The sequence below is a fragment of the Oreochromis niloticus genome, linkage group LG20 (assembly GCF_001858045.2).
Source record: "Oreochromis niloticus isolate F11D_XX linkage group LG20, O_niloticus_UMD_NMBU, whole genome shotgun sequence".
Taxonomy (NCBI): domain Eukaryota; kingdom Metazoa; phylum Chordata; class Actinopteri; order Cichliformes; family Cichlidae; genus Oreochromis; species Oreochromis niloticus.
The window spans coordinates 8466708-8478471 of record NC_031984.2 but is presented as its reverse complement, the minus strand read 5'-3'; the positions used below and the strand labels follow the sequence as shown (position 1 = coordinate 8478471).

General features: G+C 40.7%; 1 protein-coding gene across 1 annotated transcript; it reads right to left on the bottom strand.

Annotated features, from left to right (window-relative positions):
- Positions 1-7119: 7119 nt before the first annotated feature.
- Positions 7120-9469, bottom strand: fam43b (family with sequence similarity 43 member B). Its single transcript, XM_005448414.4, has one exon. It carries the CDS (start codon positions 9262-9264, stop codon positions 8257-8259), a length of 1008 nt encoding a protein of 335 aa, XP_005448471.1. The 5' UTR covers positions 9265-9469; the 3' UTR covers positions 7120-8256.
- Between the last annotated feature and the right edge of the window lie 2295 nt (positions 9470-11764).

Below are 11764 nucleotides of genomic sequence, written 5' to 3'. Positions count from 1 at the left end.
AGTTTAAGAACCTGGGTTCAAACATCAAAAGCCACAGACTATGCACAAGGCAGGTGTAGAAGAAAGTGCTGACAGGTTGGAGTGGGTGGAGATGAGTGTCAGGGGTGATTTTTGGTGGGAGGACAGCAGCAAGAGTGAAAAAGAAGGTTTACAAGATGATAGTTAGACCTGTTATGATGTATGTCTGGGAGGAACTAACAAAAAGATGGACAGGAGTCGAAATGGATATATCAGAGGGACAGCTCAGGTCGAGCGTTATGAAGATAAAGTTAGAGAGGCTTCGCTGAGATGGTTTGGACATGTGGAGGGGAGGGATAGTGGATATGCTGGACAAAGGGCCTTGTATATTAAGCTGCCAAGAAGAAGGAAAAGTGGAAGATTGAAGAGAAGGTTCATGGATGTAGTGACATGCAGAGGTTTAGTGTGACTGAAGAGGAATCTATAGGTTCAGATGGAGGTAGATGATCAAATGTGGCAACCCCTTACAGCTGGGAGCAACTGAAAGAAGAAGATGTGTATATTGAGTGCAGTGCATAACAGTCATTTCAAGGCACTCTGGGTCGTAAAGATTAGAGAGCAAATCCAACAGTCCCACATGAGCAAGCCCTCAGTGACGGTGGGGAGGAACAACTTCCTTTTATCCTTTTGATTACAGATGACAGAAATTTTACAAAATACCCAATTCTAAGTTTGTAAGCACTAAAACAAACGCTCCACTTGTGTGTCACACAGCTTTTTTTGCCCTGCTTTACAGAGAGTACAAAGCACATGTCAGACATGCAAAGGCTGTGAATTCTGAGAGGAAAGCATTTTTATCACGGCTTATTCTTTTGAACTTCAAACTTTGAGCGAGGGCTGAATCAGTTTGAGAAACTGACGACTCTGAAGGCATGTGTGGTAAATTGTCAATCACAAGGCAGGCGCACCCTAAAGCATACTCTGTGTCTCCTCCTTTATGACTATAAATGTGAGTATAATATTCAAATGTGCACCGTGACGTATAAAGTAAGACTTGAAACTAGAGATTCAGATCATCGGGAAAATGTTTGCTGAAGTCACAAACAAGTAAGCAGTAAGGAGAATTTCTAATAGACTGCTACACAATCAAACATTTTTTGCAAATCCTCTGCTGGGCAGTAGAAAGACAGTTTACGGCAATTCTAGACTGGCTCACTTTTCAAAGCAGGAAGCTTCACCTATCTTTTATAACCGGAGGGATCCATTTATTTGACTAAAATATTACACTGAATACCTCTAGCCCAGCACTGAAAACATATTCATCACTAAACCGCGTGCAACATTTAGTTTAATATGAGACTAATATGAGTTACGTATGGTACTGAGAAATATGCGAGTTATGACACCCAGTTTAGAAATAAATTCAAACATGCCCATCAATTCACCTGCCCATCTGTTTCTTTTTCTGAGGTAACTTTTCAAAGACTTTTAGCCTGAATTCCCTGCTGCTAAATCACTCTAGTATTGATATTTTCACCTGTCTTGTGAAGTATATTAGTGGATTTCTCAGAATATCAAAATATTCCTTCAAATACCTTTTTTTTTGTATTTCACTCTTTCGAAAACTGTGTGTTTCTGTGATCACCGCTGATGTCACGATGTAACTCAAACAGCGTACATCGCAGGCGTAATACAAGACTGACGCAGCATGTAACTCGATCTCACTATTGCAATCAGTGAAGCAGCAGACGCACAATCACAAGGACTGCAAAGCAATTGCAGATCCTGCAAGGACGTAAGCAGCACGGCCTCAAATTGGGTGCCATAAAAGAACACTTTAGAAGCACAAACCTATGCTCCTGGGTTATTGATTTCATAATTAGTCTTTGTAATGGCTCTCCTGTGACGTCAGTGCACGAGTAATTTGTGCAACCTTCCTGCATTCCTGCGACTGTGTGGTATAAAGACGTCAGGTGGTGTGTGACAGGGTTATTATTACATTCCCCAGTGTTGTTTCTCCTTTGTGTAACGTTATTAAACATAATCTTTAAAGGGGCAATTTTTCCAATATTGCAAATGTCATGTTAATGAGTTTAATAGTGGAACGGTGTTGGGAAGGCTGAGTCTCAATAAAGTAGTGCAGGCAGAAGCAGCAAAGCACACATATGGCCATGAATCTGGGAAAAACGAAAAAGAAAACACACTTCTAGAGAAAAAAATAGACTGCATTTATAGTCCGTGATGTGCATTTGGCCACATTTCTTGAGACAAAAGTGTTTGTTTTTAGAATTGTTGAATATGAAATATATGTGGTTTAATGTGTTTTTTGCATTCATTTTAATAATTAGTTTTAGAGACTTGTATATTTTTTAGACTTTTTATCCATGTTTTATAGTCACACTTTTAAACCTCTTTTGACCTTGCAATGATATAGTTGTATCTAATTTTATTGTCCATGTGAAATGACAAAAATATTATTGTTGATTATATTTTTGAGGGATTAAAACTGTAGGTGTTACATGGCCTAAACAAATCCTTGCATTCCTGAATTAAATAGCTGTACAGGTCTCCTCACTGACACTCCAGGTTTTTGGGGGTTTTTTTATGTTGTTTTCCCAGGAGACAGTTTATACGGAACAACAGTTGTGGTGGTTTCAAGAGATTATTTGATAGTGTATTCTACCAAGTTCTGGTTCACTGTAAGTTCTTGTGGGGCAGTTGTATCTTGTAATATTAAACACAAAGCATTGCAGTTCTAAGAAAAATCCTGAATGTGCATCTTGCAGTGCATTTTTTGTTGTTTGAGAGCTTCAGTGTGATACTGACAGTGATGCTGAGCAGCAAAACCCACCACATCTCATCTGAAACTTGCTAGATATGCAACTATTTTTCTCAGAAGGTGTTATAAGATATGCACAGTAGGGAAAATGATGCTTGTTAGCTGTGATCATTTGAACTTGTAAACTCTCCTGCAACTGCAGAATGACAGCAGCAGATAATAAGGCGCGGTCTCTGGAGCAGCATGGGTTGTTTAGTCAAGAGCACCAATATGTTCATGATCAGGCAAAGAAACAGCTGTAGAAATGAAAACAAGAGCAAATGAGGAAGTGATTTTTACTAATCGTTGCATGAATCTGTTATCACAGATGTACTGAAAGAAGTGGAGATCAGTGGGATACAGAGTGTCCCAGTGACCACAAAAAAAAGTTTTCCCACTGGTTTTGGTATATCTCTTAACCATTTTTGTTATGAAATTTTTAATCCACAGAGTTGCATATTTGTAAAACCTCCCCAGTGCCTGTAAAATGAGTTTTATATTCAGGAAAATGCTAAAGCATTTGTGCAGTGAACTGGAAACCATGGGAGCAAACCCAGTAACTGGAAAACTTTTGGCTCGTGAGGCAGGCGATGCAGCTCTGTTTAATACATCCACGGGTCTCAGAGGGAAGCTCTGGCAGGCAAGCATACACTGCAGTTTAACTGCAAAAAATAACACTTTTTTCAGGTCTTTTCTCTTATAGAGCTGAAAAATGCTATTTGACAGCACTTCACTTGTCACTTATTGAGTTTTATTTTTGAGTGTGGATAGGTGTCATTGTTGTGCTATCTACCTGGGAAAACAAACACCCACCACAGCTGAGGTCTTCACCAAGCAAAAAAGGTACCTGTGGCTGTTTCCACTCACCCGTCTCAAGAGAAAGTAATGAATCCAGTAAGAAAATATGTTTTGTGAAATGTTGTTTTGAATGGTGTCTTTTAGTTTTGCCAGAGGAAATATTGCAGTCAGGGTGTTTTTTAATCAAAACAAAAAGCAGGTGAAATACTTTGGGATCTTGGAGAGAGCCTTTTGCATGGAAAATATGATGTGTTTAAAGTTGTCTTCATGATTCCTTTAATCAAGTTCATTTTAATAAGATAGCTGCAACTAATGTATTGGAACAGCGTGACATTTCTTCAAACATCATAACTGTGAGAAGGGTCAAAGGAAATCTGATGATATTAATAGATAACTGAGATACAGATGATACTTTTAAAGGTGCCTTTTTGTGAAACTGGACAGAGTAAAGTCTTTAAGACTAACTTGGCACAATAAAAAGGGTCAATGTCCTCATCCTTTTCACCGAGCAATGTAGTGCAACCAAAGGGTCAAAATTGGAGGTGTGCACAGATCTATTTGTATCTTATATCAATTTTCACCACACAGGATTGAAAAAACTTTGTAAGTTTTCACAAAGTTCGATTATTTTTCCCCAAATTGGCACATATCTGCACTACTTGTTAAGACTGCCCCCCCCCCCCCCCCCCCCCCAAATTAGTTTAATTTGCATTTTGTTGAAATACTATTATTTTTTCTACCAAGGAGAAACATTAGGACTAGAAATAAATTTAAACCCAACAATAACAAGTGAACAGTACGAGAATGTTTTATAATTACTTGTTTCAATTTTCTTTTGGCTTAAGGTGCGTTTGCTTTGATTGCGAGGTGCCTTGACACGGGAAGCTGAAGCCCATACATGTCTATATGGGCTTAACCAGTAGAGGTGGGCGGAACAATCCAAATATCGATAGTATTAATGCCAATCCTGGTATCGGATTGGGTCGATACTAGCGTGATAGTATCGATATTTTGTTACTAAGTTCAGTATGGAGCCCTCTGACTCATGTTAAAGGAATCATTTTTTCAAAAATGAAAAAAAATATACCTCAAAATGTACTATGAAAAAAGTCTAAACCTTTTTGTTTAGTCTGTCTATTTCTGTTTGTCTTTTTAACCTACAGTACATTTAAAACGCAGAAGCTGACCCTTTACAGACAGGCACAAGATCTCCAAAAAAACAGTTTCAAAATGCATGAAAAGCTGAATGGTGCCTTTCATTATGTTAACTAATTATTGTGGAAAGTAAAAATTACATCAATAAACTTCATAATTTGCAAATTCATGATCATTCATTTCATAAGTGATAACACAACAATCTCCACTGCATAAGCGGCCTTTATACGTTAACACTATGAGTATCAGTGTTGGCATTGGCAATACTGCCCCTGCATTTACTTGCAGTATGCACAGCACTGGTACCCAGTCAAATTCAGCTTAATGAACTGGACCAGTCAACCGTGTTTATGTTGCCTCTGGAGTGTGATATGGTACAGCCCATCCAAGAAGCTTGTGCCTCAGTTGTGGTGTGTTACTAATTAGCAAGTAGGTGCTTCTATGTGTACGTTTCGTGGATGTTGCTTGCTAACTGAGCTTGCAAGTGTTATCTGATAACTCCGCTCCACCCTTTTGTCAAACCACAGTTACCTTTGCCACTATAAATTGCTAACACAGACTACAAAATGCAGAGTCCCGAAATGACTGGGTGACCTCATGCCAGCTACAGTCCATGGTTTTCTTGTCAGCGCTTACAGACATGCTTTTAACACGATCAGATCAAGTTGCCATAGTGACTGTGCCCTGCTGAACTGCTTGGCCCTCCTCACTGCTGCCTACAGCTATATTTCATAAAGTTTCATTATTGTTCATATTTCCCAGTACTGGCCAAAGTCTCAGTGATTCACAGTGTCCTTCCTTGGGCTTTGTAGACTGTTCTTCCTCTTTGTCATGCTCTTGGGGAAGCTGTGTGTGTGTGTGGTTATTTTTTTGGGAGGTTTTTTTGTACATTACTCCCTGGAATAAAATGGACTGCTGCCTGCTGCCAGCTACTTTGGGACACAATATTTTATTCCTCTGTTCCTCCTCCTCATGGTGGAGACATGCAGGCCTGTGGTACTGTCACACACCCTTGTGTTTGCCTCACAGACACTGCATGAGGATGAGAAAGACTAAGAACAGATGTGTGCAGGCGGAAGCAGCTATTTGGATCTCCTAAGACACCCTGTTGTAAAATGGCACGGCTTGGTTATACGTCATACTTGACAGGCCCAGGTCTGCTGGGTTTGATTAGATTTTATGTTTTTAAAGAGCATCTCCTGCGGCTGACGATGTGACAAAACATAACAAGCTCCGGATATGGGCTTGAGCCCTTGTTATTCTGGAAGACGAGTGTGATAAAGCTCAGCGTGCACCTTGCTGCTGCCATCTGCTCCCTCTCTTATGTTTGCCTGACAAGAGTTATGTTTGCATAAAAGCACAGTGGTTCCTCTGCTTAACCACCCCATGTTAAAATAGCAGAATGTCAGTGTGACTTTATTGCATTGTGTTTTGTGTGTCTGAGGATTAAAGTGCAGGGAAAAAAACACATAAATGAAAGTATTCCGTAATCTCTCCTATGAATGGATTTGTTGCAAGGACAAATGAATCCTTTATGTTCCATCTCCTGACATGAGATCATCTTCTATTTCCGAGGTAGTTCATTTCAAGAAAAGAAAATTATTGATCTCAAATGTTCCAGCTGAAGGTTTCCCCTCAGAGCAATCCGTCTCTGTAATTCAAACCAACTCCAAATGGTTTTGCTTTCTCATGCAGCAATAAAGTCAAAGCTATTCCTCTTCAAAAGTAGAATCTCTAATGAGAAAAGTCAGCTCAAACGGCTTTTGATGTCTGATACCTGACGTGAATTCATGAATTGTTTAACTGTTACTAGCTTTTCAACATTAATATATTTATTATTTTTATGGTGATATAATCCAAACATGGTATAGTTACATATCATCCCAGTAAACCCGGTTAAACTCTCTGCCTTCATTCGAAATAGCTGATTTTGGCAGCAATATGCTTGATTAGTAAGTCAACTTCCTGGTCCCCGTTTTGGATCACTCGTTACTGTCAGAGCCTGACAGCCGTCCTGTCGAGGCAGGTGCTTTAAGTTCCTTTTCTGAACAATTCAACCTGCTGATTAATTGCTCCCCTTAGGGTTAAGTGATGCGGAGCCACTGCGAGGCTTGCAGAAATTTATCAAACCACATTAACATCTAATGAAAGTGACAGCTGAAAGTGGACATTTAGTGTCTTTTTGTGGCAAAAATATTTATTTATCCTTTTATACAGTTTGAAAGCTGAGGATGCAGATGAGTCTGATGTAAATAGGCTGTTCTCTTGTGTTTGACGTGACGGTTAGACATATTTTCACATCACAAACATGCAAATGTACACTGGTGGAATGCAGAGCTGTTGCATTCATTTGAATAATCTCTTTGATACCATCTTGAAATACACTCCTCCTGAGATTCAAGAAGGAAACCCAAGCGAGGGTAATTTTTATTCATCATATTTGGAAAATAAAAAGCTTCATCTCATAGTAATCACAATGCATCTTGGGACAGTAGCACAGATATTATTAACAGGAAATCAGCTACAGTCATATTTCAAACACTTGTGTTCAATAGTGAGGGTCATTTGCATTTTTGCAAGGGCTCATGGAAAAACTGCATTAACAAAACTAAGACGGGCAGAGCAGTGGCAAACAGTTTGTTTTTGCTTTAGCAAATCATAAATATATATTTAAAAAGATGCATTATAAGAATTAATCAATGCTGCATGAACAGTTATGTAATAGTCCCTGGTCACACATTTATCACAGTGTTCATTTTAAAAGCCAAAGGATCAAAGATGTCATGAGAAAAAAGACAATAGCTCAGCACGAAAAAGGTTACTGCTGACTTGTCATGCATAAATGATAAGGACCTTAACAAATGGCAGCAATAAACATGTCGACTCAATGGCTTGCCTCCTAAATTATAGCCTTATTCATTAGTCGGCTGCTATCATTAGTAAAACCGTAATAAACTTCTTCGCTCGGAAAGGTCAGTCTGCAAGTCATTTCAATGAGGATTGTCATTTTAGAAAAGTTACACAAATTTACAAAGAACCTCCCTGAAAAATATCACAAGTCAGTCCAAAAAAATGTCCCTGTTTACAAACGAGGCTTGAAATATACTCACAAAAATAAGAGACAGAGGTCTAATAATTACATCCTGATCGGTGCTGCAATCAATATGTGACACAAATGTCAGCGATCTCAGCGTCTCTCAGCGCTCCCGTGTTTTCTGAACCCAGTGTCCTCGTTTGTCATTGTGCTGCTGTTAGTCTGTGCATCACCAGCCCTCCTGTGTAAACATGCAGTTTCCCAAACTGCTACAGTCAAGCCCGAATCTGAGGCATCCGGGCAGAGTAGGAATTACTCCCACAAAACGATCGTCTGCCTCTTCTTGTCCACTCGGTAAGTTGGAGAAGTTTCTGGTAAACACTTCGTGTTACATGGTTGGGGCAGGAGGGAGCCTGAGTGGGGTACCAGTGAAGGGCAGAGAGAGGAATGTGTCACTGTAGTGCAGAAGTGCACTCTTTAAACTGTGTTACAGTCACACCAGAGAGGTTATAAAGGTAAATGTATTGTTGTTGCTGTCACTGACAAAGTTGATTTGGCACTGCTCCAGTCGGGCAATATCCCCAATGTCCAACTTTGATAATAACTGAGTCGGGTCTGTGTTTGTCGTTAAAACCTTCTGTTTGTCCTGCTGCTCCTCTACATCCTCCTCCGCTTCCTTCACCTCTTCCTTTCTATCTTTGCTCTCCTTCTCACATTCCTCCTCTTCTTCTTCTTCCTCGGTGATGGAGCAGAGACGGGTGGCAGTCCCGGGGTTGTCGGCAGGCGGTCTGTAGTGGCACTGCCCATTCAGTAGCCTCCTCAGAGGCATCAGGGGCACTGCCTCCTCACCGAGCAGCTGCTGCTGGCAGTGCCGGAAATCACTCTGACGCTTCAGCCGCTTGAACTCGCTGAAGGCGGAGGTGGCATTCTGGTAGAGGCTGTGGGCGATTGCCTGGGCCTTCTCGGACTTACTAACCAGGACTGCGTGACACCGGAGCACCACCGCCATGTTCTTGACCTGGTGCCTATAAATCCAAGCCAGGATCTTGGGCCGGCACGGGTCAGCGGTGCAATAAGTGATCCTGTTCAGGGAGTAAAGATGGATGGGTTTCTTTTTCCCGGATTTGTCGGCACTCATCCGGATCCCTTGTGGTCCCACTGTTAACCTCATCTTGACACTCTGGTCCCCATAGTTGCTCCTCGCCCAGATTTTGGCCACCGCCTCCTGGGTGCAGCCATCTCCCTTTGCCGTAATGGTGACCACACTTCCCAAGTAGCGCACATTATAAACCGGCTCCTCTTTATTCAGTTCAACCTTTTGCCGTTTTGTGTGGAAGATGCTACCCACCCAGTCAAAGGGGCAGTCGGGTAGCAAGTCAGGGCAGGAGCGCAGCAGAGAAGAGAGGATGGAGTGGTAGGTCAGTCCAGTCCCCAGGCTCTTGGGTTTACTCTTCGCCTCATCCTCCACCAGAACAAACTTATTCCTTCTCCAGGGCAGCATGGCGTGGGCGAAGTTGGTGCGAGCGAGTGAGCGAGCCCCTCTGCTGCTACGTTTCCTCTTGTAAGCTCAGGCAACAAGAGTATTAAAGCCGATGTGGGCGAGAGAGAAAGAGGAAAGCACAGAGAAGCTGCTTGGCGAAGCACAGAGAAGAGACTGAGAGCTGCGAGCCTCAGCCAGTCTGTTCTCAGTTCGCTCCTCCTTCCTCTCCTCCTCCTCCTCTTTCTCATCTGTTTTCTGCATCATGCAGCGCTGATCAGTGCAGGATCCTTAGCCCGGCACTCGGGCACTCTCAACCCCCTCCCTGCCTTATTGTTTTGTTTCCAAATGGCTCCATCCCAAAGCAGTATTTATCTGTCCAGCTTTGCACTGAGCTATCACTCTACCTATGTTTCTTGTAAACATGAGAAAAACAAGTATTCCCTCTTAGGTAACTACTTATTAAATCAGTTGTAAAAGTCTCTTGTTAAGTGTGATTTGTTTAAGTAGGATCAGCGGAATTATCTTTTCCTATTAACAGCTTGGGGATGCAAGTGTTTTGGATCAATGTTGCAAGTGTTGCACAGTGAAGACCCCTTATTTCTGGAATGATCCTAAGCCCTCTTTTAAGACTAGATACATTTGTAAGGTCATTTAATGCTGTCAAAGGTTTGTTTACACCAGCAGTTTACTTCAGACATAAACTAGGCAGAATTTTCCTTCCACAGCTGAATCGCTCACTGTATATTATGCAAAGATATCTGAGATACAATAGTGAGGCTAATTAGGATTGGACTTAAAAATTCTGTTTGAGTGATATTACTGCATAATTAAAAACATTTTCAAAGACAGAGCAAGTTTCTGGAACTCCAAAACAGCTGATAAGCACTAAATTATGCTTTTGAAATACAGAGTCCCATTATTTTTGTAACTGAAAATGTCTATATGTCATGCCTTAATGCATGCCTGCTTAATAAATTTAGTAGTTCATTCTTATTTCACAAATTATATCTACACACTTTGATTTTTTCTGTACTTTTAAGGCTCAATAGAAACATTTTGTCAGCAGTGAGATAAGTGCAGTCCATATTCCAAATATAGCCTTTGGTTTATAGATGTTAAAAATGTTGAAAAAGGTCAACACTACCACTTTTAGACTCCAGGTCAGTGTTCACCTTTCATCCACTTTAGCAGAAAGACTCGATGAACGGTAACACCCACCTGACAGTTTGCTGGAAAAAAAATTCTCAGCAGCGACTGAAAATTGGAGCAGACTTTCAAGGATTAACCCCATTAACCTGACCTTTTCTACCCCAGGACTAAATGTAACTTATTTTGTGGAATATCTCAACCAGATGGATTGGCCATGATCCCTGATGATGAGTCCAAATGACTCTGATAATCTCTGGACTTTCTTTTAACCATCATCCTCATCAAGTCACATTTCTAAGTGTTGAAAATATTTGGGCCAGTATAACACCCCCAAAAAAGAAATTCTCCCTGACCACAGCTGTTTAGTGCTAATTAAGAATGGGTAGCACGCTAAGATACAAAAGTAACCATGTCAATGTAAATCTTGTCATTTTGAACATGTTGGCATGGTGTAGCATGCAGCTAAAGCTCCATGTATGACCACAGGCTGTTTATAAATAACTGTATATAAATAATTGATATATTGCATTGCAAGTACAAACTTCTTGGACAGGCTGTACTACAGTGCACACCATAATACATAATTTTATCAAACTGTTCCAAAAGGCACAAATACCACAAAAAGTTAGAAAGGATTCCTCAGTGACTCAAATTAGCGGAGGTAGGAGGTAACAGCTGCTGACTTCAGTTCCCTTTGTTAGCCCACTTCTCAATCAAAGCAATCACAAACCTACTTTTAAACCTTAAAAATTTCAAAACAGGTTAGCTGTCAAACTATTCAGGTATCAGGCTGTAAACGTGTTGATTTCGTCGCTGAAGTTGTGGCCAGCTTCAAACGCTGATTGAAGGAACTGCAGTTGTTCGCACTTCCACACTGGCTTCTGCATGGATACATAATAACATTAAGTTTCAGTTCCCACAATGCATTTATACTCATTAGTCACTGTTTAATATCTAATCAGCCAGTCACATGGCAGCAACTCATTGTATTTAGGTATGTAGACATGGTGAAGAAGACTACTGAAGTTTAAACTGAGCATTAGAATGGGGAATACAGGTGATTTAAGTAACTTTGAACAGGTCTAAAAAAAGAAAATAATAACTCGTGAGGAGAAGTCCTCTGGCAAGACTGCTTTGAGCTGATAGGAAGAAAAAAGGAACTCAAATAAGCACTCATTACATTCAAAGTATACAGAAGAGCATGTCTGAATGCCCAAAGCAGTTTGACTACAGCAACAGAAGGCCACACCAGGTGATGGTGGTGCAATGATGTGGGGGATATTTTCTTTGCACACCATATCACAAAGCTCAAATCATCTACAACAGTTTTTTTTAACATCACAGCGAGCTCATTGTACTCAAGTGGCCTCCA

What these genes read in the sequence shown, in the direction of transcription:
- fam43b (XM_005448414.4), bottom strand. Translation starts at nt 9,264, where the DNA reads ATGCTGCCCTGGAGAAGGAATAAGTTTGTTCTGGTGGAGGATGAGGCG.